General features: G+C 40.7%; 3 protein-coding genes across 4 annotated transcripts in view; 1 reads left to right on the top strand and 2 right to left on the bottom strand.

The window, feature by feature from the left end:
- The window catches only part of zc4h2 (zinc finger, C4H2 domain containing), a 185,741-nt gene that overhangs the window by 139,414 nt on the left and 20,991 nt on the right, over positions 1-25,336 (bottom strand). The window lies entirely within an intron of this gene.
- The window catches only part of nxt2 (nuclear transport factor 2-like export factor 2), a 176,015-nt gene that overhangs the window by 130,822 nt on the left and 19,857 nt on the right, over positions 1-25,336 (top strand). The gene's annotated exons all lie outside the window — the stretch shown is intronic.
- stag2b (STAG2 cohesin complex component b) lies at positions 547-24,879 on the bottom strand. 2 transcript variants are annotated; one of them, XM_061048938.1, is made up of 34 exons: positions 24,826-24,879; positions 22,603-22,730; positions 22,434-22,515; positions 22,141-22,284; positions 21,913-22,009; positions 21,708-21,784; positions 20,900-21,104; positions 19,946-20,097; positions 19,103-19,176; positions 18,870-18,993; positions 18,225-18,323; positions 17,916-17,995; positions 17,609-17,716; positions 16,642-16,753; positions 16,413-16,530; positions 16,210-16,313; positions 15,945-16,037; positions 15,744-15,833; positions 15,405-15,608; positions 14,246-14,316; positions 14,023-14,110; positions 13,817-13,897; positions 13,618-13,710; positions 12,407-12,581; positions 12,146-12,285; positions 11,894-11,995; positions 11,631-11,779; positions 10,287-10,415; positions 9,855-10,081; positions 8,206-8,425; positions 7,207-7,314; positions 6,989-7,115; positions 5,206-5,283; positions 547-2,455 (listed from the first exon to the last, which is right to left on the bottom strand). In XM_061048938.1, exons 2-34 carry the CDS (start codon positions 22,644-22,646, stop codon positions 2,432-2,434), a joined length of 3,819 nt encoding a protein of 1,272 aa, XP_060904921.1. In that variant the 5' UTR covers positions 22,647-22,730; positions 24,826-24,879; the 3' UTR covers positions 547-2,431. The 2 variants fall into 2 exon arrangements, with proteins under 2 accessions (XP_060904921.1, XP_060904920.1); XM_061048937.1 differs by having other exon boundaries at positions 24,692-24,865.

A 25,336-nucleotide genomic window follows, 5' to 3' on the forward strand; every position in this document is an offset into this window, starting at 1 on the left:
ATGTATCACAGACTGGACATGAAGGGACGCTCTCTGCATCGTCCTATTCTAATACTCTCGCATTGATCTGAGCTCCGCTTTATTAATCATGCACTTAGCACAGAAGTCTGTGTCGCTTTCATCCTTTCTTCTGCTACCTCATGTCCTCACTTTAATCATTACAGCAACTATGGCACTCTTTGTTTCTGCTGAACAAGACATTAGTCTCACTACAATGGAGCCTTTTGATAGTCAACACAATGTAAAAACTGTCACATACAGAGAGACGTGTGCATTGAAGCTGCAGAGTGCTTGAGAGCACATTTTCCTAGACTGTTTAAAGAAAAAAGTGCATGCCCATCTACAGTTAAAGCTCTGCTGTAACGTGTTCACATTAGGCTAGCCTATACTGCCCCCTTGAGCCCTAACAGTGAATCGCTCATGTGTAACTATATTTCACTGTACTCATTGAAAGTACAGAGATAGAACACTTTGTGCTACACGTGCAGCCTGCATCTGATTGACCTCTGCACACACTGATGTTAAAATAAAAAAAATACACAGATGAAATGTGTTGATTTTTATTCAAAAGTTACTGTCTCCAGACAAGTACAAATCAGAAAACAGAGTGACTGAAAGAGGATGGGATAATAGACAACAACTTAGAGTGTAGGCAAGAGTGCAGAAAAAAAAGATAAAACAAATGGCCAAAAAAGAAGGAAGAGAAAAAAAATGAAATTTTGTATATATACACATGATCTAATAAGAATTTATACCAATGTAGTGGTAAGTAACAAACAATAAACAGTACTTTTTCCTTTAAAAGAATTTTCTTTTTTACTTACATAAAATAATTAGGCAAAACACATATAGGCTGTTCATCTACTTTATCACATTACATCTGACCACCTCGCGTTTCATGTTCTAAAGAAGCCAATTATCCACCTTTAAACATGACTGATCCTCGGACATGGAAGATTACTGTGAGAGAAGGTGACCTTCACAAGCATGTTTAAGGCTTAAGCATGGAATGACTACAAAATAACAACCTCAGTAGACAAAACATTTCATTAAAACTTGTGTGTGTGACAAATATATGTCAAAATCTAAGCTTTGTCTAGCTGCCACAGCGCTGCTGAATACCTCATCAGTATCGTCTGAACGTCTACCTTTCACGTTGAACATTTGAAATCTTGAAAGTATTTTTGTGACAGGACTTTTTATGTTGAGAAAACCTTAAAGCTGAATTTCACAAGTCTTTTCATTAGTTTTATCCAAACTAATTTACATGTAGGAAAAAAGGTAGAAACCCGAAGACATTATCAAGACGAAAAGAAAAAAAAAAAAACGTAAAAATACAAATTTAAAAATCTTCCTTGATGCATGGCTTCACATGCTTTCATTTTTTTTTGTTTTACTTACACGTTTCTCAAACTTTGTGACTGAAAGTTGAAAAGTCGAAAATAAGAAAACAAAAAGCACATATATAAAATCAGCACCGATTCATATATAACTTTTATTTAAAATGTAGATACCCATTTCAACATTATGCTGCTGGATTTTAAGAGAAAAAAAGGTGTCATATTTACCGAGCTGCTTTTTGCCAGAGCCCACACAGTGGCACCACTGGGATCAAAACCTGCTCAATTTTGGAGGGGGGGGGGGGGCGACGACACATTTCTCTACTAGAAGATGGTGGATAAGGAGAGGTCCGAATCTTAGGGTAAGCTTTAGGACTTACAGCGTTAACAGTGTGGAGCGTTCAGTGGACTCTGGATATCTTCACAGCATAAAGGGATCATGACTGATTCTATGTGACATCTCACCATCTTAACCACCAGTGGTTTTTTGGACCTCTAATCTGGCCCAACAAGAGGGAAAACAAACGTATGAGATAGAGGGAGGGGAAAAAAAAAAAAAAAAAAACAGAGCACGGAAACATAAAGACCTCCATCCACTTGGCTAACACAGTACAAGCAAGCTACTACAGTCTGTTTATAAATTACTACTTCACACCTGGTAACTTACTACAATTGTAAAAAGGGTTAGACATGAACAAAAAAAAGTTTCTTAAGTTAAACACACCAATTCATCCCCGTTTAAAAAAAAAAAAAAAAAAAAAAAAAGGAAAGGAGAAAAAAAAAAGAAGCTATAATGGATTTCTCTTCAGACATGTCTCATCTCTAGAAGGTTTGGAAGTGGCCTGTTTCTCTATTTCTGAACAGGAAGAGCTTACCCAAGATTATAAAAGTAAATATTTGAAACAAAGTCCTCTCTGAGCAAGCAACACTGAGTGTGGGTTGTCGTTGGTCCACGTGGAGTACAAGCCAGAATTTTTTTTGTTTTGTTTTTTTCTTACAGAAAACACTTCTGTTTCCGCATCTATAATTCTCTTTAAATACAAAGCGCCTCCTCTCTGTTATCCCAGCGTCAAAATCATCTGGAGATTAGCTTAAAACATGGACACCCCGAGGACCTGGAAGACACAAAGCAAAACAGCGGCTTTAATAAACAGTTCTTACTTTCAATATCAAAGACATTTTCCAGACATATGACAGACTGATAAAAAAACACTAGAGATAGACAGATCCACTTTGTGTGGTGATATTATATCATCTCATGGCCACCAAGTATTGATATATTTAATATGATATTTTAGATATGCTTTTTATAATGTTTAACTGCTGAAGGGGTTGCACAATTCATTTTGAAAAAGTTTCATTGTTAAGAATTCATGTTAACGTTCAATTAGACTGAAAGACAAATAAAAAGACTGAAGTGAGATAAACAGACTGAGAATTTTATCTTATTTGAAAAAACAGTTATTGGTTTAGTTTAGCGTAGTGGATATAATATGCTGTTAAAAAGCTTAATCACAATATATTGTATCGCAATTCTCAGCATATCGCTAAATGTTAAAAATCGGAATAGAATCGTATCGTCTCAAGTATCGTGATAATATCGTATTGTGGGGACTCTGGTGATTTCCACCCCTGAACTTTGTGCTGACACATACATATACAAACAGGAAGCAGCAACTGTGAGGTTTTCAAAATAAATATTTTGAAGTGTAAGTAGTGTAAGAATTTTTGATCATAAAGAAGGAGCTGTGCCATCTCGTCTGAACGTCGTCATGGAGACGATTTGTGGACAACTCTTGCAGTTCATTCTTAATGTCTTCAAAGTTCCAACGATTCTTCTTGATCGGTGGCGTGGATTGGCGGCATAAGTCTGATATCCGATACTTAAATTATGCCAATGTCGGACCCAATACCGATTTTGGATCAGATCTGTCCCATCTCTAAAAATCATTCTTGGATGTGTGACGTAAAAACAAAACATCTACATGAATAATGATTGAAGTCCTACAGAGAATAACTTTCCACAGAAAATTCACTTTATATTATAATCATCATTTAGTGGTTGAGTTGTGTCTCATTCCAGGAACTCTGACATCTGACTAGCACCCTGAGTGCTGCCTTTGTGGGTGCTGTTGTGCTAATAGTGTGATACTGTTTTATGTCAAATCTCTCAAATAAGAAAAAAAGGCCTGTTTCAACCTTTAAAAAAAAAAAAAAAATTACAGCATTTTGTGCATCTGACTTCCTGTCTGCTGTTTGTGATAAAATCTAATTTACATCGGCATCAATACGAACACAGAGTTTTCAGAGCAGAAAACAGGATCTGAGGAAGATTTGTTCAGGGCAGTGAGTCAAGCGGTAACAGCTGAACTCGTTCTGCATCAAGTTTCTTTGCTGCTGAAGAACCTTAATGGAATAAGACACTGAATGTTTGAAGGAGAAATCGTCTTCTGCTGTAATATTTTTGGTGACAAAACATTTTTTTCTATGATCTACTCAGAGGCAGCGTCTAAGGAGCACAGAACAGGGTTCATGCACATTTTTACCCAGAACATCTGCATGACCAGACATTCCCTAAAACATCTGTAAACATGTGGACAATTAAAATAGAAGTTCATGTCAATTTGACCTCAGTGTATGTTAACTCACATTGATGACAAGCTATGCTTTACAACACGTCAACATGTGTGCACTCTGCTGCTCTGCGTCACTGACACACACACCTGCTCTCTGCCTGGCAGCACACACACACACCTCTTATGCTTGTATTTCGACTGACAGCTTAGACATACAGAGGGGGAAAATAGAATTGATTATGGATTTGTGACAGCCCACCACAAACATTTTATTCCTGCCTCCGCTCGTTAATGGTCTTCCAAGTTCCACTAACATTTTCTTGATAAGAAAATGAACCGTCTTTGAATCAACAGAGCTCTAGCTAAGCTAAAATTAGCAGCGATTTTCCAAAAACGCTGTAGGGAGAACAGCATTTCAGCCGCCCCTTTGAACTCGAGCCGCCGCTACAGCCGGCTTATTTTAATCATCTTGGACTCAAGACGAGGGAGCCATCATTTTAAACACACCTTCAACAAGCATACCCGTGGTAATGGAGATGCAAATCTGTGCTGCGATTGACTCAAGCCATTTTAGTACATAGCCTATCACTGTAAACAAGAAAACACGCTCTGACACGAGGAGGGGGCGGAGCTTGTAGGGCTGCGGGGCGCTGTTAGTGAAGTCAGAGTGGTACAGGAAGTATAAGCATGTGTCACATATGAAACACATTTCCGTGACTTTTCCAAAACTTTCCTTGATTGATTGATTTTTCCAAAACTTCTCCAGGCCTGGAAATAACCAGGCCCATAACTTTTCCAGGTTTTTCATGACCGTACAACCCCAGACAGAATAAGAACAAATCTTGAGGGTTAAGGTCAGGACATGCTGAAACAAGAGTTTATGGCCAGCAGTACATTCTGAAATATATTCAATTTGGCAAGTTTGCACAGGCAAAAACAGAACTTCTCCATAAAGAGTATGTGTGTTTGGCCCTAACTCTTCCAGGCTGGTCTTCTGAACGTGTCCAGACGTTTAACCCAGCATCGCACATTAACGAGTAGTGTCATGTAACATGACAGTTTTCAAGCCATCTCTCTGGATATACGTCCACACAGTTGTTCTAATTTTAGAGCCACTCTGTTTGCTTTGAAGAAATCACAAGTAGTGTCAGCTCTCATTGTGCCTCCCAGGCTCCTCCAGCTGGCCCTTACACACACACACACCTGCAGTATATATGGGTACACTCATGTGTTTGTGACACTACGTGTGTACATGAAACTAATGGAGGTGAGCGTAGATGGCTTCTTACCGATTCATCCATGATAGAGGCAGGGTCAAAGTAATCTGGCTTCAGCTCAGACCTCTCCCTGCGGTTCTTAGAGGGTGGCTGGAAGAGAAAGAGGACATCATATCAGGACCGTCTTTACCCAAGAATTAATGAGAACGTGAGAGAAAATGAACAATGTGACATTGAGGACTAAAACACACACACTACAGCATTTGAAAGAAAAAGTTAAGTTCCAGAAAATGTTTGCAGTTTTCATGCAGCTCAATTTCGAGAGAAATGTTTTCGTATTTGGGGAAAGAATTCAGAGAAACTAGGCCAGTTGTTCAGTTTTCTGGCTTATTCGACATGACATGGGGGAGCCTTTCTCATGGTGAGCAGCACAGGAGCATGGATCCAAAATAGACATTTGTCTTTGATATCATTTAGTTCTGGCTTTCACTCAGCATGCATGCTCCTTTGGTGTTAGCCTAAATGCTCAAATAAATCTGTCACGTTGCCAACAGTTGCAAGGCACTGTCAAAAATGCATCTTTAGGGGCGACTGTGGCTCAGTGGTAGTCGGTTGTTTCTCAATTGGAATGTCGGGGGTTCGATCCCCAGCTCCTGCAGTCCCATGTCCAAGTATCCTTCTTTACCCCAAATAGTCCGCAGCGTGTGAATGTGTATGAATGGGATCAGTTAATACTAATGGACATCAGAGTGTGAACGTGTCAGTATGACATGTGGTGGCGCTGCTAGCTCTGTTAGCGTGGCTAGATGTCACAGGATGCTTAATGAAACATTTTGGTAAACGTGTGAATTTTATATATTTTAAGTAACGTTTCTGAAGGCTTTAACAAATATCTGACTTTGTACTATCCATGTAGGCTGAGTGCATGCAGGCAAACTAGTTGCCAGTATGTAATTAAATCAGTTTTATTGAAAACAAGTTGTTTTGGTTTTTAAGCTTTGACAAAACTAACTGAATGAAAACACTTTGTCTTTGGGACTAGAAACTCTAGAAGTGATTGGGCCATTAAGCCACAGTAAAGAAGGACTGCAGTATTTTAAAGAGATGCTTGGACTGGGAGATGCCTTCACTGACACAGGGAAAAAAAGACTAAATGGTGTCATTTAAATCATTCAGCCGACAAGTATATTCAAATTTGGAATTATCACAAAGACACATCACATACAATGTGTTTTCACTAACTCATCTACACCATACTGGTTTCTAAAGTAGTTCAGACTAAGTCAGGTGAGCAGGAACTTTGGACTGTTAGTTTATCACTGGTGGCCAAGAAACTCTGATGTCATGAGATGCTCTGAACCAACAGCGCTAGATAAGAAGTTTTGCATGCGAGTTTTTTTTTTTAATGTTTGCCCTCCAAGTTTTCTAAAAGGAAATCAGATAACTTGCTGCGTGACAGCTTTCATAAAAGTACCTCTAAAAAAAAAACCAGACTGCCATGAGCCTCCAGATGTAGCTTCTACCGCTACTTCCCCAAAACCAGATGTTTAATTAGTTAAAACAACAGCCAGTAATTAAACAACAGCAAGTCATGTTTTTAAGGCATCTATAAAATGTAAAAATTATTTGATCGCAGGATAACCTCATCTGCTGAGACATGAAGGTAAAGGACACCTTTAGAGGACACTAATGATGGAACCGATATCCAAGTACAAATCCTAGCAGGACATTATCATATTTTTTGTAGTTTCACTAAATGGAATATTTTAAAATAATACAAATACGTTTTATTCCACTTTAAGCTCAATTGAGTACAAATTCAAAAAAATGTGTTTTAATCCGATTTCTTTCTTACCAGATCAATGTCCATGGTGTCAAAGTCCATGCCTTCATTGAGGTCATCCATTCGACCTTCAGACGACATCATCACGTCCTCTACAATCGGCTCTTCATCCTCCTCCATAAGCCCAGTGCCTCGACGACTGCAAAAAAAAAAGAACCCATTAAGTACATTTGAAAATGTCCTTTGGAAATGTTCACTTTAACCTCTTTGCAGACGTGTCTCTGTCTTACATAGCGTGTTGCAGATTGGTCCTGAGCTTGGCGTAGTTCATGGCTCTTTCCTGCTGCTGGCGTGCCTCTTCTTGCTGTCTCTGAGCTAGCATCCACGTCACCTGGGAACTAAGAGAACAAGAGAGCAATTGTTAGTTTTCTGAAAACTAAAAGCACATCAGATACAACTTTACAGATTATTTTCATCACTAGCCACATGCCTATAAAAGTGAGGTTAGATGTATGAACTAGTCAGTCACTGTCCCAGTACGTCTTCACTTGGCAGGATGTTAAGTTGGAACATTTACTGCTCTCACATTTAATAGAACACAAACGGAAAATTACATTGAACCCTATCCTAATGTGTTTTGGCTCATGTTTCCAGTCCTTTGATCCCATTCTTAAGAGAATACATGAACCACTGAACTGAATGATGGGCCTGGATATGGGCCTAAATATATCTATAAAATATTGTGCTCCGAAGCATTAGGATGCGAGGAAATAACATAATAAATGAGACGAAAATGGCCATCAAAGTCTTTCTGGAGTGTCGGGGCAAACGATGCAGATGAAGAAGAGAAAAGTGAACGTTAATCTGCTGAAACTGAAAGTGTATGAATATTCTCCTTAAACTAAATTCTTTGAATCCTGGAGCTGACATATTGATTGAAATATACAGTGCTCCCTAAAGGAGACATCTTTTTAAAAATATATTTAATAAAAGCCAGAGCTGACATGAATGATAAAACTCTGAACTGATGTCAAAACCCTTGAACTCAAATTTCTTGGAACGCTACAAGGAAAACTAAAATACTGTGACATTTAAAAGCACGGTTCAGTTGGCATGTTGTGCCCAGGAATGACTTGAATACTTCTCCGTAGAGCTGTTTTCTTCTCATCTTTCCCCAAAAATACCTTGTATGTACTGATCTGTGACTTCCTGTCATGTCTAATATGTCAAACCGTGAAGTGCCTGCTGCTCTGTTACACCCCAGGACGGAAAGATTCAAGCATGCATACTTGTAATCCATGGATGTCTGGTGGTGCTGAGGCGTCTGTTGATGGTGCTGCGGTAGTTGGATGGGCTGCTGCTGGTCATGAGGGAGGGGATAGACCCCCATGAAGCTGTCTTCACGACCCCTCTTAGGGTCTCGCATGGCAGTGGAAGTGAGGTGGGGTGACGGCAACATGACCGGGGTCTGCATGCTCTGCTGCCACACCTCGCTGCTGCTGCTCTCCTCTGCAAAGAAAGGGCACAGGTCTTTAATTCCGTACAGTTTGATTTATCATGTTGTGAAATCTCCTCTTATGTCTCATAACTGTGAATAATGTTGAGATTTGAAAGGTCACACTGTTAGCAAAATGTAGGACTGCTAGCGGGTTCTCTGACGAAACCTTTACCTCTATGCAAAGGATCAAAGACCTGTCTATTATTAAAAACCTCTAAAGAGAGGACAGAATATTGGTATGCCATTTCTAATTTACTTTTGTACTGCTTGGAAATGACTTAACAGTACCTCGTGGTCTTTCCTTACAAAGAAGGTGGGGTTCAGGGTAAACATTTAATTTGAAAACAAGCCCACCAAAAAAAGGATCCAGGAAATAACACAACTGTTGAGAAGACTAATTTGATTTTGGGTGAACCAACACCTTGAACATTTTTGACAATTCATATCCAAAAGACATCCTTGATTATGAGCAGGTCTTCAGAAAACATGGTGACATGAAATCATACACACAGATACTGATGTTAATGATGCTGTGTGACTGTAAGGAGCGGTGTGACTAGGGGTGGGCGGTAATCCGGTACCAATACCTTCACCGTTTGGTCGTAGTGCACACACGAGGCAATACCAAAATGCTCAACCTACCGACCACAGTGGTGTAAATAAAAAGTAGTGTTACATAGAGATTTGTGGCAGACAACTGATCAGATTGAGTCCCCGGGTCTACTCCATGTTTTTCCCTCTCTCCGAGTTTGAGGAACAGTACCCGGGTGTGCTCGATTGAAGCCCGTCTCTTTTGGTCTGTCTTGGGATTTGACTTATGCTATGTGCTGGAAGAGCTTGACTCGGATTTGCTTCTCCATAATGTGTCGACCTGCTAAAAGTTGCGTTTCAACTGATGTCTGGCTTGTCCTAAATCCCAGATGATAATAAGAAGCAGGCAGAAGCTCTGACCCGTGGTCAAAGGAGTGGCAGTAAATACTCTAACTCCAACTGTTATCGAAAATCCCTGCAAAATCTAGTTTCGCTAACGCAATTGATAAACTCGTTCTATATCTGACAAATCCTTCACAATAAAATTCCCCCATATCGCCGACCACTCCGTGTGACTCTTAAACCATCTGCTGTTTAATCTCCACACCCATCAGCTCGACTGGCTGAGCCAGGGTGGCAAGAACGCATTTGGGTTAATCTGGGCTCCAACTCTGCTTTTGTGACATCATGGCTGAGCGAGGCTATATTGTACGAGGTCCTCTGGAAGACCCGCTCTTTGTGCATCAGAATGTGTTGAGGAGAATGAACTCATTGATGTGTATAGTTTCAAACATTTACACAATAATGCAGTCATTGCACTGTTTAACTGCACTAAGTTAGAGTCAAAGCTCTCTCATCCTGACTTGAGACCGTTATTTAAAGCTCTGTTGATTATTTAGAGTGTGATACCTTCTGGTAGTTTCCTCTTGGCAGCAGAAGTTCCAGCTGTAACAGAAGGAGGCTTGGACTTCTTGGAGCGGATCGAGGAGCCTCTGCTCGAGTAGCCGCTCATCACAGACATGGTGTCGTCATCACCGCCCGCCTGCAGGGAATTCCTGTAGGAGATGAGGGGAAGCCAGCAGTCCTCTCGCTGCAGCGCCATCTGGAACGTCATGAAGCGCTCCAGGTACATGTGGCTGGGGAGAAGTGGGAGGAAACATAGACATGATGAACACATTCAGGCATCAAGACAAACGTAACATACAAACCCAGGTGCACATTCCAATTGGAGGTTTCACATCAACCACTCACGCAACAGAAACACCAGTTGTTACAAACACCTGTTACACTAAGACACTGAAGCCTCACACCTGTCAGCTCAGCAGAAAAAAAAATACTTACACAGTCCTCTTGTCTTGTCTCATAAGCTTGGAGGAAAACTCGCTGAGGATGTCCAAGAAAGCCAGGTTGAGGGGCGGGCCTCCTTCTCCCGAGGGACTTGGATCCTTAAATGCAAACTCGATACCATCCCTAAGAGACGCAGGCAGATAGAGAGGAAGAATGACACAATCAAAACAAAGAAATCTTTGTTTTATAGGGTCAATTCATCACATATGTTATATCAAGAAACTTATACAGAGCAGGGCTAGATTTGTTCTGTGAGTTTTAACCACAATTTGAATATTCCAATGTTCTTCTGCTGAGAGCAACAAAGAGTACTGTAGACCTGCTCTCTTTGTAAAGAGTCTTTAGATAACACTTTGCTGTTCTCAATGTGAGCAGAGGAACAGAACAGAGTGGGATATTGATATTGTGGCTCAAACTCAAACTACAAATTGTGATTGTAATGTCAAGTGGATACAAAAATGTAGCTTTATAAACTTGTACAGAAAATCCATGTTAGCAACAGAACCAGGAACATGAATCTCATGATGCATGTTGTGAATCACTTTGCAACCAGCCCGTGTGCCTCCACACTGACAGGCATGGTGTTGTACCAGTTTTTAATAACCTTACTATGAGGACATGCAATAAAAATGTGTGGCTGCTAACAATGAAAACAAATCTCACTGAAACCAATGATATTGCAGTGTAGGTAATGTTTCTTTTGCTTTAATCATTGTTTATAGTATTAATAAATAATATCATTGAAAGGAGTGTTAAGACATCTGATCGTTAATCCAAAGGGTCACTGATCCTTGTTGTGTTACCCTTACCCTCGTGCATGACCACGTGTTCTACATGATGACCCCCTATAGTCAAGTCCCATTGTGCTGTAAAGTAAGAGTCTTCGACATCTATTTCAAAGTTGAGACAATTTAAATAGTGGGTTCAAAAGCAAAATATTTGGCCTCTTTCATTCAACACCTGCTGCATACCCAGCAAATCGAATTACACACTGTACCCATATGTTGCACGAGTGGACAAAGTACCCATGCTAACTAACAAATTTGCACGTTTCACACACTCGATAAAAAGAAACAGGATGCATCATTGACACTGGTAGAGGCTGCATGTAATAGTTACTGGAGTTTGAAGTATCTTTGTCATGTTTCCACAACCCTTTCAGTTCATGGGAATGAGAAGAAGGCAACATAGTTTCACTTAAGCCTCTCTACAATCCAGAGGGCAAGAGGAAACACAGTATTCAAGAAGCCATTTGTCTAGCATGACAGTTCCAAGATGCAAAGCCAAAAAAGAAAAAGAAGAGCAATGCAATGTAACCAGAGCAGCATGGAGCCTTACTTGTGAAGCATAGCGATGGCGTCTCTGGTCTTGACTTGGTCGAGGCCGAAGGTTAGAGAAAAACGACGGGCCAACTCTTTGATGCCGCAGAACGCAGAGGAGGAGCGATCGAACCCATGGCCCAGTTCAGACAGCATTTCATTGAAAAGCTGAGCAGAAAAAAAAACAAAAAAAAAAACTGTTACAATGGGTCAACGATCTTTGTGAAATGAGACAAATCAACAGAATGACTTCCTGAAATCTCAAACGGAGTTCACACTGACCTGCTGCAGACTGAGGATGAGCGTCTTGGCACACTGAATCTTATCGATTTGCCGAGTCTTGCTCATAGTTTCCTTGATGATGTCACCGTAATCGTTGTAATACTGTGAAAGAGAATAACATCAATGAGAGGTTAAGGATCGTCTCTGTGTATGTTAGCCGATTTTATGTAGTTAAAGATAATAAAGTGGTACCCCTCCTTAATTTAAACGTACAGTGAATGTCTATAGAGAGCATATTCAAGTTTAACTAACCCTCATGTACTGTTTGAAGATGTCCGCTCCAGTCTTCATGTCTACCACACAGTAAATGATGAGTTTACAGTAGGCAGCCAGGAGGTTTCTCCTCTTGTGCAACGCTTCAATCTTCACCGCCTCATCGTCCTGTTGCCCGTCTGAGATGGAGGGAAAGCAAGATAGACGTTCTACAGGTTACACATTTGCCAGTTTAAAAACACTTATTTTGTTTAGCTCTCGTGGCCAAATGGAGAACGTAGATGATCATTATATTTGTACCTGTGCTATTCGAGTCATCATCCTGGTCTATGAAGACATGGTTTAGGATGAAGGAGAGCAGTTCGGACTGAAGCGAGTCCTCTGGGGAATAGACCAGGGGCTCCAGGTGCTCCCTGCCTCCGGACACCATCTGGTGACTGAAGATGAGCAGGAGATCACACAGGATGGTGAAGGCCTACAAAGGGAAAAGAGTGAAAAAAAAGTTAAGTCTCAAGGTGAAATTAAAAAATAGGAATAACATTTTAGAGTATGGTAAACAGAGCACCTTAAATCAATATTATGTTTCAGAGTATTGATTTTCTCTTGATTTCCTGAGGTGTATCCATGTAATAATAATAATAATAATAATAATAATAATAATAATGTATAGCTAGTGGGTTGTTATTACAGAATGAAACCCCTTCAATAGGGAGCAATGCCCCTCTGCTTTGCGTTGAGGCCCTGCTAACCCTGTCGGGGGCAATTCAGCACTACCATCCCGCTCACTACATATTATCCCTTACATAATTAGCATGGGTTAAGGGCTTATTGTCATAACAAAGGAAGACTTTGTGCCTAATATTGTTATTTAATATAATATAATTACTAATGCTGCTGCAAACACTAATGACCAGAACGATCTGTGAAGCAGTGCAAAGACAGTATGAGGCTGACTGGATCAGAAATGAACCTGAGACATTAGAGGACATCATCTCTGCTGCTGATCTGTAGAAGCGAGATAAATGCAAAAAGGTGAAATTTCACCAAGTAGAGCGACAGTTAGAACTACTGTGAGACCCCCTGTAAACAAGTTGTGCTCGTTTTGGCCAAGGTTTTGTCATGTGTGGAAAATGTTTCAAAGCACATGTTGTTATATTTTGTCCACAAGTACATCAACAAAAAATATTTTTATATTTATTGACTTATTTGTAAATGTTAATATTTCTTTAAATGATTTATAGTCATGTATTGCTTGTTTTTCAAGATGTTCAGATTGTAATGCAGGTGATCCAGATGTTGTGGAATCAATGTGAGATCATGCTTAAAAATCATGATCTCAATATTAATCAAAATATTTTTACAATAATTGAGCCGCCTAGTGGTCACTGGTCAATAATATAACAACATATGGAATCACTGTTATTAGTAATGTCATGTGTGGTTATCATATCAGGTCTGCAGAATCCCATCAATGACATCTTCTAAACATGTGGGTGTATTTTTCTCGTCACCTGTTCTTTGACTGCCGTGTTGACGTTGGTGAGGTAGCGCTGACACATCATACAGAATGCCCTCATCTGCTTCCTCAGGGTCACCATGTCATCCTGAGAGAAAACGCAGGCACAGTGTGTAACGTCAAGTTTACAACAAACAAACCTTCTTCTAAATATTTCAGAATAAGATGAAGGAGTTGCCTTCTAGAGACCTCACCTTTCTGGAGCTGCCCTCAGATGATTTGGCCAGGTGCCATAAGATTACATAGTGGGTACACTGCAGAGAGTGGATGACTATCTGCTCGCAGGAAGACAACAACAATACCATACAAGTTAATATTTTATCATTAGTTCATAATGTCACTCTTTGTTGAGTCAGAAAACTTTGCTCGTGTGTGTGCGTGTGTGTGTGTAGCCATTGACCTGCTCTGGCATGTCTCCATTCTCTATTCCGGTGTTAAGAAGCTTGAAGTTGCTGGTAAAGAGGTCCCACCCCGACAGGTCGTGAGCACTGAAATAGATTTGAGAGGCACAGTTAGCTTTCAGACACTTGTACAGAACCACAGGTAAACTATGGTTCACACTGTGTGCAGGCTGCATGATATGTTTGAGGAAATATATACTCCAGAGAAACTGAATTCCTTACTTGTGAAACGCTGTGATCCTTTTAAGAGTTGACAAAACCTGATAAGTATCATCTTCATCTGCATCTTCGCCCTGAAAAGAGAAACATGCACAGTCAATGTTTTATTTTGATTTTTCTTTGGGCTTTTTGTGCCCTTATCGGAGAGACAGGACAGTGGATAGAGTCAGAAATCATGGGGAGAGAGAGCGGGAAGACTGTCTGATTTGAACCCAGGCCGCCTGCTTCAAGGACTACAGCCTCTATACATGAGGCGTAAAAACTAACCACATGGCCACCGGCGAACCATGCACCTTAAATTTTATAGATCAAGATCTTTACTCATCTGATAAACACTGAATCATCTAGATTGGAGATTTAGTCAGACACAAATTAAATTTATCTAAGGAGCTTTTTTTACACTCCATTTCTTGAAAAGAAAAAATCCTGCATACTACTCTTGCTAAGTATCACCAATTTATTAGAAAAAAATCACTGTTTTTCAGTCCCTCTGAACCTTTGTCAAGCGTGTTCACGCTCCATTTCTCAAATGTCACTCCTGTGAGGAATGTTCTGATAATTCAGGGAAAGTCAATACACATTGCATCCCTTAATAGAGAAGAACAGCTCTTAACTGGAAGTAAGAATTATTTGCAGATGATTTAAGATTTGAATTTGCAGTGACATTTTTTAAAGAAAAAATTTGTAATATTTCTGGCCAATTTTGCCTTTCTCAGATAGGACAGCTGAAGAGAGACAAGAAAATGTTGGGAGGAGAGAGGGGGGATGACATGCAGCAAAGATCCGAGGTCGGATTCGAACCCAATGCCGCTGCGACGAGGACCATAGCCTCTGTACAACGGCTGCTAGGCTACAGACAATTTAGTTTCTAATGCAAGAAAGAGACTTGTGGCCAACAACACATCACAACACAGCAAAAGGCACACATCGTAGTAATTATAATAAGTCATAGAGGTTCTGCTTGCAACAGGATTAGGTTCACTTTCAATTACTATCAATCATTACAATGTAAGGAGAACAGAACGTGCAGGAAAGGAGCCACAGGTAGGATTAGAACCAGGGCAACCCAATGACAGGCATGGGGTCCACTACGCTACCGGCGCTCCTAATCATGCCGTCATGTTTAAAACTGCTTTTGTGTGCGTCAGTGCGTCTCCCCTACCTCTTGTAGAAAATCCTCAAGTAGCCTGTTGAACTTGTCCACCAGCTCATCCAGCAGCTGGGAGCGGGCGATGTCCACCCTGTTGAAGATTGTGAACTCTTCGTTGCAGAGGGCGTGGTAAGTCTTGGAGCAGGCTTCCAGGACTTCAGTGTCTGTGTGCTTCTCCACAATTTCCCTGATCTGACGCAGCAGGGATTCTAGATGCTGGATACGGGAGAAAAGAGAGCAGTGATTGAGAAGGATAAATTATGAAGCTGAAGTAAGACTAAATGATTAAAAGATGTCTAATTAACTGATCCTTATTCAAAGTTGAAAGGTCCTGACTGATCGGTTTCGTACCTTCTCCAGACGCCCTGTGGTGTAAATCTCCAGGTCGAAGAACTGAGGCAGCTGCAACAAGTTTGTCACCTTCTCTGCATCCACAGCGTACTGTAACACAAACATTCAACTTTAGGATTTTCTTCTGATTGATGAACACACACAGCGTGAACAGCCCTTCTCATGAGTGCTTGTGTAAAACTTAGAATGGATGAAACAAACCTTGGCCAGTAGAGGGGGCAAAGCCACCGCAAACAGCTCTGTCATTCTGGTTCTGTCATCCAGCTGAGTCTTCTTCTCTTTCGCTGTCATTACCTGCAACAAGTAAGATGCTCGCTCTCACAACTATTGTGCAATCATGCATGCAAATTAACCATCGTCTTTAACATTTAACTTTATGTCAAGTCTGAAAACTCTAAGACATTTAAATCCATGTAAAAAAAAACAACTGCTTTATCCGTCACACAAATCCGGGAGCCACTCTTACCCTCTTTCCTGTGCCTCTTCCAACAGGTGGATGGCATTCAGCAGCCTGGCGTACAGTGCACAGCATAATCTCAATCAGAGCCGTCTCTTGTCTGTCTGTTAGAGCTGTATAAATAACAGAAAACAATCGGCATGATCTATGTGTTGCAAGTGCTCCAAACGGGACATACAAGTGAGTACAAGTACAATAAACCAGGTCCATACCTTCCTCTCCTGGCAAAGGGTCATCTAGCAGTAGGCTGATCATACACTCCCAGTCCTTCAGTAGCTCTGCACCACATTCCCAGAGGGAGTCGACCAGGTATGCTGCATGCTCATGGAGCTAAGGAGAGAGAGAGAGAGAGAGAGAGAGAAATAAAAAGAACAGGTTATTCAATTCCTTCTTACTCACACCAAACAGATAAACTGTAGCTCATGTAACTCGATAACATACCTCACTCTCCAGGAAGAAGAAGACAGTGGTCTTAATGAGGTTAGCATTGGGGCTTTGTCTGCCTCTCCTCCTGGGGGCACCTTCTTCCTCAGGTTCCCGCTGGCTGAACAGTCTTTGAAGGACAATTATCATCAGCTGGGTATCACACAAGAGCAACCCCCACATAACTACCACAGTGACCTTCTCAGACCCAAAGAGAGGCCTTCAAAAATTAAAACTCACGAGGTCAGCAAGCTAATAATGAACAACTTAATTAGACTTCTAACAGTGACAGGTTATTGAGCAAGTCCTGAGTTAAACTAGAAAAACAATAGTTACACCAAACGAAAAGGCTTCGTTTTAATGCACACAGCAGTAGGCTTGTCACAATACTACACATTTAAACGTTGATACATTTCTTCATGAACACAGCCTTTAATTCACATTGATGGTGCTCTCTCTCTTTCACTCATGGACGCTTTTGTTTAAAAATATGAGATCGTCTTGTTTTAAAACACATATCAGAAAGTTATCAACATTTTAAGAAACCTTACACAGCACAACACAATGTCACCTTTTTTCTAAGACTTCTCAGTCTCATGATAAATTATCTGAACAACATCCTTGTGTGCAGAGTTTCTCTGCCTTATTTCTGACCTCACCCAGTATTGACAGGAGTGATTGAGGGTGGTTAGATTTATGTTGTACTAGTACTCTTGTACCTGAAATTACACCCCAATGATATCATCAGGTCCTGACGTCTCCCTCTACTTCACTGCAGTAAGTTGCAAAGTGAAACTGCAGGATGCACTGAGTGTTAAGTTACTCTTTCAATGCTCACGTTTCCTCCCCACTTAACTATCATAAATCCCTCCTTCTTTTTTCTCCTTCCCCTGCCTGATTCTACATAATTTCCCTGAACAAAAATGAATGCTTCTCTGTTCAGTGATACACACTGGTTAACTACTATTTAGTGACAAGTACATACTTCTTAAAGAGGAACTCTCCAGCTGCAATGGCGACCGGTCTGTGTGCTGAGTAGACCAAGTGATAGACACTCTCACAGTCCTCGGGGGTCAACACCTCATCCGTACTACTGCAGAGGCAAACAGAAAGAGTAAGTCAACACTAGCTCCACATGAGTTGCCAGCAGCACACATGGACAAGCTGTACCTCACAAAAAGGTTAGATAAGGGTTTGAGCTGACAGAGCGGACTACATCTCACCTATATATGGGGCTAGAGGAGACTACGACAGCATTAATCAAATAGCAAAAGAACAGAACAGCCACTTACTTCAGGACCAGAGTGAGCAGTTTAATAGCTTGTACTGCAACGTCGTACTCCTTGTCAAGGGTCATGGAGACGATACGATCCTGCACACAGAGAGAGAGACAAGACAGAGAGAGGGTACATTTAATGAGTCATATGGTTGAAATGATACATCTGATAATTAAGTCAAATCTTTCTAAAACAATGAGCATTATGTCCATCAACAGTACACCAGCCCTGTTGTGGTTGTTAAACATTAACCATGAATAATAAAGGTAAACAGGAAAGTTTGAGCTGCTGTGTTGAAGTTGTCCAGCAGGTGGTGCTGCTGACCTTAAAGCGACTGGTGAAGAGTTCCAGTCTTGCATTGAGCTCTCTGTTGTAGTACAGACCCTGCAGAGCTGTCAGACACTTCAGACGCACTTCTCCTTGCTGGAAAAGAGAAAAAAAAACAGATGTTTATTTGGAGCTTAAATGCAGTAAATGGTAACAATGACTTAATATTTTATCAACTCAAGGTGTTATAGTTGTTTATGGATTGCAAAACAACTTTGACCAGGATGGAGTTCTTAGCTGATCATAAAAATGACGGCCTGTTTTTCTCCTGTCGTAAATGAAAGTAGGGAAATAAACCAACATTAAACACCAGATGTCAGAAACATCTAGGAGTCATAGTTTTCTGTTTGTTAGACCTGACACTCAATGAACCTGTAGGTGACAGTCCTGAGATTTGTAAAGCTAGAAATTGAGTCTTTGATTATTTACTCAACAAGTGTTAGTGTTTTCACATTTTCTGTCAGATTAGACTTCAGATTAGACGGGACAATAATAACACTGACAGTAATCACGTTAGATACTCACAGAGGAGGATCTAACTTCATAACTGTGAGATATAAATATTTCACATTCATTGTATTGCATGGATCAGAAAAATAAAGTGATGTTTCTTGTGCTATGGAAGTCTTAGCAGTGACCCACCTTATCATGCATCGTCCACCCCACATACTTCAGATAGCTGTCGTTGAGGAAGGCATCGCTATAGAGTTTCATCCAAACTCCGATCTCTTCTATACAAATTGCCCTGATTTCTGCTATTGAATCACTGTTGAAAAAATAAATAAAATATGTTTACAAAAAGCAGAATTCACAACCAGTTAGAAAAACAACGTTATGTTTTGTTACTTGATAAAAAATAAAAGTAGATGCTGTACCGATATCGGTGAACAAACACTCCTTTGAATATTGCGTTCATCATGTTTTCAATTTCGTCCTGATTTTCTTGGAGCTGAAAAATAAAGCAGAATAAAAAACATGAAAAGAAGCATAAAACACGAGTGACTACAATGCTGCAGTAAGAGTGGACCAGGAGGCGTTCATATAACGAGACGTGTGATTGCCGACTATGCCATCATGCTGCGGTGCGACTGCACGGTGAAGTAACAGATGGATGCCCGGTGGGGCCTGCTGTTATATAACCTTATAAACTGCCAGTGCTAGATGAATAACACTCAGCAATAACTCAGTCACTGCAGGTCTACCACCTACAGAGGTGTTGCAGTTCTAAAAAGGGAACATATTTATTGTCACAGGCTTGAATGATTCATAATTATTTGCTCTAACACTTTGACTGATTAGCTTGGGTCGCTATGTGGGGAAGGATTTCATGACATATCTGGGGGAAATGGCAGGTAGGAGGATGTAAATCGTAGGTTTGGAAATGTGCCTTTAAAAAAAATCAATTCTGGTTTTCAAATTGGAGTTCTTTTTGAACTTCATCCTGTCGTGGAATGAGTACAAAAAGAAGGTCTGCAGCTGTGAGACGGTCAATATTCTGACACAGATTCTGTAAGACACTTTAGATTTTTTCAAAGGTGAATTATGACAACATACATTTAAGTCTGCACACAACCATTAACCTGCAGCCAGTGCACACTGTCTTACTTGCAGGTTACCTGACTAACAGGAAAAGCTATTTGTTAACTGCCATCACAGGCTAAATAAATGTCTTCTGAAAAACAAAGGGAAACAGGAAATTTCCACGAGGGCGATCGTACTTCTTTGCGTTTCTGCAGGAGCAGCTCCAGCCTGTCGTTTGCCCTTTTGGCTACCATCTTATTCCTCTCTGCCTCATACTGGCGCTGGGTGTTGTCCATGTTGATGCTCAGGTTGAGAGCTACATTCACCAGGGCTGTCATCAGCTTCATTGCTGCCAAGAACACAACAAGCAACATCAGGATTGAAAAAGAAACCAACATGCACACTCTTCAATGCGACTACTGGCTTTAAACATTAAAATGTGCAAGATTACTTGAACTGCTACTTTGAGTTTTACGTAGTATCGAGAATGTGCAGCATCATGTAGCCCGAATAAAATGTAAGCTTCAGCATACTAAGTGGCACACATGACATACATAAACAGTTAGAAAAATACATACACCAAGAAGAGATATCAGTCCACTCTCATCTACATTAATTGTAAAGTTAGAAATGGGCTGGGTGCAGTAAAAAAAATACTGGACACAGAAATCTATAAACCAGCTCTGCACAGACTGAGCTGAATCAAACACCAGAAAAGTAAACTTTTCTTAACAGTTTAATGCATGAATGTTTTGTCACTTCAATCATATGCATAATTAAGACTGGTGATGTTACATGCATAATACTGTTGCGTGTGTGACTCTGGTTGTGACCTGCATCCCTCAGGTTGACCACAGGCTCGGCCCCAGGGAGAAGCTTAAGGCACTTTGTCATTAATTGATTCCACATTTACTTGTTTTATAGTCCAGAAGCAAATCAATGATGTAAGGGTATATTGCTTAATCTGTGGTTTACTTCATTCTAAAGTTATTAGAACACTCCAGAAAAATGTTTATCAGGCTATAAGGGTCAGTTGTCAATATCATACTGTGCCCTGAAACGTTACTCACTTTCACAATTCAATCCTGCATGTCTGCTATGTTTTCCCACCACCTTGAATCTAAACACAAATAACACACACTTCATCTCACCTGCCAGTGTTGAGGTGTGTCTGAAGGCTCGGACCTGGGAGTCCGATAGACCGGTGAGGAGGGAGATGACTGTGTCCATCATGTACTCATCATAGATGATACTGTATTGACACTGGCGCACTAGCACTGCGATGAATTCACAAAAGCTTGATTTGAACTTTTTCCACTGGGGTCCTGCTATGGTTAGGGGGTAGTCTCCACTGTCCTAAAGAGGCCACAGAAGAATAGAATAGAATTACTTTATTGATCCCAAACTGGGAAATTGTGGAAGGAAGAACATCAGTAAATGCAACAATGACATGTGGCTTCAATTTGTTGTTAATGGTTTGTGGGTCTCCCCCAGATCATTGAGAGAACCAAATTTTCACATTTTCCTGCATTCTGTTAAATTTGTAGGTACTTTTTAGTGTGATTTCAGATCAATTTTTTGTATTAATATCGAACCTGTAGAATTCCTATAGCTGAAGCTTTACAATATTAAACATGCCTGCATGTGCACTCAACGTTGTAATGATGCAGTAAATCAAAGAGAGTGCAGAAATAACATCTAAGGTAAGAAAAGGGTTCATATTTGACGTGTGACATTGCCCCACATCTTTGTATTGCATTTCAGGAGAGATGGATAAGTGTCGCTCTCTCTCACATATACCTGGGGAGCCTGCCTGGATATATGTGTGGGCAAGACTTTTATATAATAATATAATTCAAGTTTCATAGGACAACTTTTCGGGTTGAAAATCCAGAATTCTCGTTCAATTTGGGAGAATAACCCCCATGAATAATTATTTAAATGAGAAAGATTAGTTACCTCATCAAATTCTTCTGTCATTCGTCGGATGATCTCAGAGTTCTGCATGTTGCGGAACATTTCTCCGCTGACCACACCTGACAAACACAGAGGAGTAAGACAGAAGACAAATATGTTTTAGCTGATCTCTAGGACGCACAACATTCAAGTGCCTTCCTACAAACATGTCAAAACATGAAATGAGAAAAGTGACAAACACACATACCTTTACATCCTGAGCACTGGATGAAGAAATTGATGAGATCTAGTAGCGCAACATCTCTGTCATGTTTGTAAGACTCGATCCAGTCATCTACAACAGACTGCAAGGAAAATGGAATTACAAATTTAGAAATCAATTGTTGTTCAAGTATAGGGAGCATTCTCTTTTTTGATGTCACATAGAAATTAGATTTTTACAATGTGGTGATGTCAAAGGTCTTGGTGTCCATACCTGCATTGCACTCCTGCCCAGCTTCACCACCTCAAACAGCATCATGTTTTCCATGCCATTCTCTTGGTGGTGGCCGTTTAGACGGCCAGCTCCCTTCCCTCCTTTGCCTTTCTCCCCTGCTGCCTTCTTTCCCTTCTTTCCACCCTGGAGCAGAATAGAAGACCACAAGAAATAATTAAGTGAGAGACTCAACAATGAGATTAAGCCAATCTTATAAATGTCCCAAAACTGTGTTATTTCACCAGGATTTCCAACCTAGAACAAAGACAGCAAACCATTTGTGCTTCCTTTACCTTTCCCTTCGCTGAGCCTGCAATCCTTCCATCAAGATCCTCAGAGAAGTCTGTGTCTGAAGAGAATCGGGTGTCTGTGTCGCTGGAGACACAAGCAAATATTTTAATTAATTATCCAAGTATTAGTTATGAAACTTAACAATAAAAGTGTAAAGAAAAGGGAACTTACTGAGTATAGACGTACTCTGACGGTATTTCTGGTGCTGCTATCATTTCTGTAACATCTTCTGTACAACTTCAACTTATGACTGGCTGGAGATCTTCAGAATATTCAATGTAGGAGAGGTTGCATGTGACCTAGAATAAAAAAAGTCATTAAGAAAGCTACACCTGCAGACTTATTCAACAAACAAGGGGCCTAAATTATGCAAAACATCATCGCTATATGTGTTGACAGAAATCACACACTGTAGTGAGCCAATGTTTCTTTGATGCCGTTCAGAGAGAGAGAGAGAGAGAAAAAAAGCGGTTTCACATGGTAACAGGGGGCGGACCGAATGCTGCTGTCATGCTCGGCTGTCTTGCTATTGGCTCCCTCTCTTTCTCTGCGCCCCCTGATTTACGAACAACGTCACGGAAGAGCATTGGTGTCTTCCTAAATGGCCAAATATGGCACTGCACTATCCGCCCCATACAAATCTTAACCAATCAAAAAGCAGTATCAACATCAACAAGATACTGCAGGCCAAAGAAAAACTATAGCGTGGTTGTGAAGTGTAAATTTGTGGCACATACATAAAAGGGAGAGCAGGAACACGTTTGGAAACTAGGTTTTATGCTTTGGTCATAGTTCAGAAACAAATGTCAATGTCCCTATTTAGCCAGTAGAGTAAATAAAAGCACTCTGGGGAAAAACTTCACTCTTGAAAGGGAAACCTAAACTCCACCCCTCATTTACCCCCTCTGGGGGCAATAGGTCTCCAAGTCCCTTTGCACGCAACGACTGTATAAAAGTGTTTCATGCTTTAACTACAATAGTGACCATAAAGGAATTGGTTGAATATGAATGGAAATTAAATATAGACAAATATTGATCCTCCTTCTAAATATCCTGCACATGGTTGCCCATATATACAAAATCAGGATCTTACATGGCACACATTTTATGAATGTTTAATGGTCGACGTAAAAAGTGCTAACACGTTCAATACACCGTGAACGTAGACCTATATAGCATCATCAATGTCTAAACTGTAGTGGAGCTGTAGTAAATGAAAACTTAAAGAGATGTGCATCATTGTACAGACATTGATAGGGAGGGGAATACTGCACGGGAAGAATGAGAGATCTATGGGTGTAGACAGAAAAAGTGGCGCCAAATCCATCAGAGTATTTCATAAACTTATCACTAATACGGGTCACATGGCGATTTTTTAATTACACGAAATTCTGGGAGCAAATGGTTTGCATTCTCGGAAGTAAACTATGCCACAATGTACCGGCTCAGTGCCCCTCAGCCACGCCGACACGGCTGCGCTCTCCACGGGCTCCTGTCAAAATTGACGCCGGTGCTGCTGCTAGTGCTAGCGCCACAAGCTAAGGTTCCTTTTCCTCGGTGTCTTTTACTTTAAATGAAGTAAAGCAAGTACGCAGCACTCAATACGAGCAAACGGAGATTAACATAACAACAATAGCGACATGCTTGCAAGATGCATTATCGTTTTAAATAGAGAACCAGCATTTAACGCCACCGTGCTACGACCATAATAACAAAACAACGCCGTACTGTACTAATGCTAACATTGGCAGCCCGACAATACGCCAGTCTCTTGCGTTTCCAGACACATGTACGTTCTGCTGCGTGCACAACAGTAGTACTAAGTGCTTATCTGAGGATTGGGCAGCGATTAAAACTCATATGTTGTAAATATACTTGGTAATCATCACTCCCGCTGGTTAGCTGTATGCTAACAGCTACTGCTAACGCTCCCTAAAAAAACATCACGTCCTTGCGTCCTCCATCTTGCCTCGGGAGTTCCAGTGCCGTATTGCATAAGCAACAAACACTTTGTTTACAAATATATAAAGTGCAACTAACTCACTTGAAACAATAAAACGCTTCAATCGGCTCGGAGCTACATATTTTTGCGCTACTGTGTCATAAATTCGGCTCGTTAGCTTGCTAACAACCGAAGTAGCCGGAGAAGCTAGCGGAGCGACTTGTGTTCAGGCGCTCTGAGCTCAGCGTTAAGCTAGGCTAGCAAAATACAAATCAACTAACTTCCACATAGCTCTCCGCCATTTTACAGCTAACTTACCTTGTTGTCAAATAGAGTCCCGGTAGATTGTTAACTTTTAGTATTCGTAAACAGTCTCCGTCTGAATGTATATACAACCGTGAAAAAAAGAGTTTAAAAGTCGCGGTCAGAGGCGGTTTCGGACGTTCTCTCACCCCGCTTGCTCCGTAGTTCGGTTTGTTGTTTCGACGACCTGGGAGGAGGAAATCCTGGTGCAGAGCTGCCACCTAGTGGCCACAATGCTCACAATGGATACAGCATCATGTGCTGTCACCTAGTGGCTGAAAACAGGTGATACAGCCAGAACCAGGACGTGCTCTGAAATGTATCTTCTTATGAGCGACTGAGTGAAACGACAGGGCTGAACTCAGGTAAGTCAAGAAATGTGAATAATTTCTGCACATTGCCGACTTCCTGTCTACTCTCTGTCGTGTTGTTACTGTAAACACGGTTATGGCAGGGGGAAAGCACACACTTGGACTAAATCTTCCTTTTTCCATTTCCCATCTGCACAGCTGTCCGAAGAGTCAGCCTCTAGTTGGACACTTTAATGATCACCTCAATTACTTAAATAGCACCTTTAATTTAATGTTTGCACTGCCTGTTATTTAATGTCTGTTTTTGATAACTCTGCACTATCTGCTTTTTAAACATTGCTGTACATAT

This window comes from Labrus mixtus, chromosome 10 (genome assembly GCF_963584025.1).
Source record: "Labrus mixtus chromosome 10, fLabMix1.1, whole genome shotgun sequence".
NCBI lineage: Eukaryota > Metazoa > Chordata > Actinopteri > Labriformes > Labridae > Labrus > Labrus mixtus.

Bases quoted from the DNA above. Each gene is read 5' to 3' on its own strand.
- stag2b (XM_061048938.1), bottom strand. From the start codon at position 22,646: ATGATAGCAGCACCAGAAATACCGTCAGAGTACGTCTATACTCA. The intron at 22,285-22,433 runs GTAAAGGAAGCA...ATTCTGCTCCAG, and splicing joins CAGGCTCAGCGAAGGGAAAG to GGTGGAAAGAAGGGAAAGAA. The intron at 22,010-22,140 runs GTATGGACACCA...TTTTCCTTGCAG, and splicing joins TGGGCAGGAGTGCAATGCAG to TCTGTTGTAGATGACTGGAT.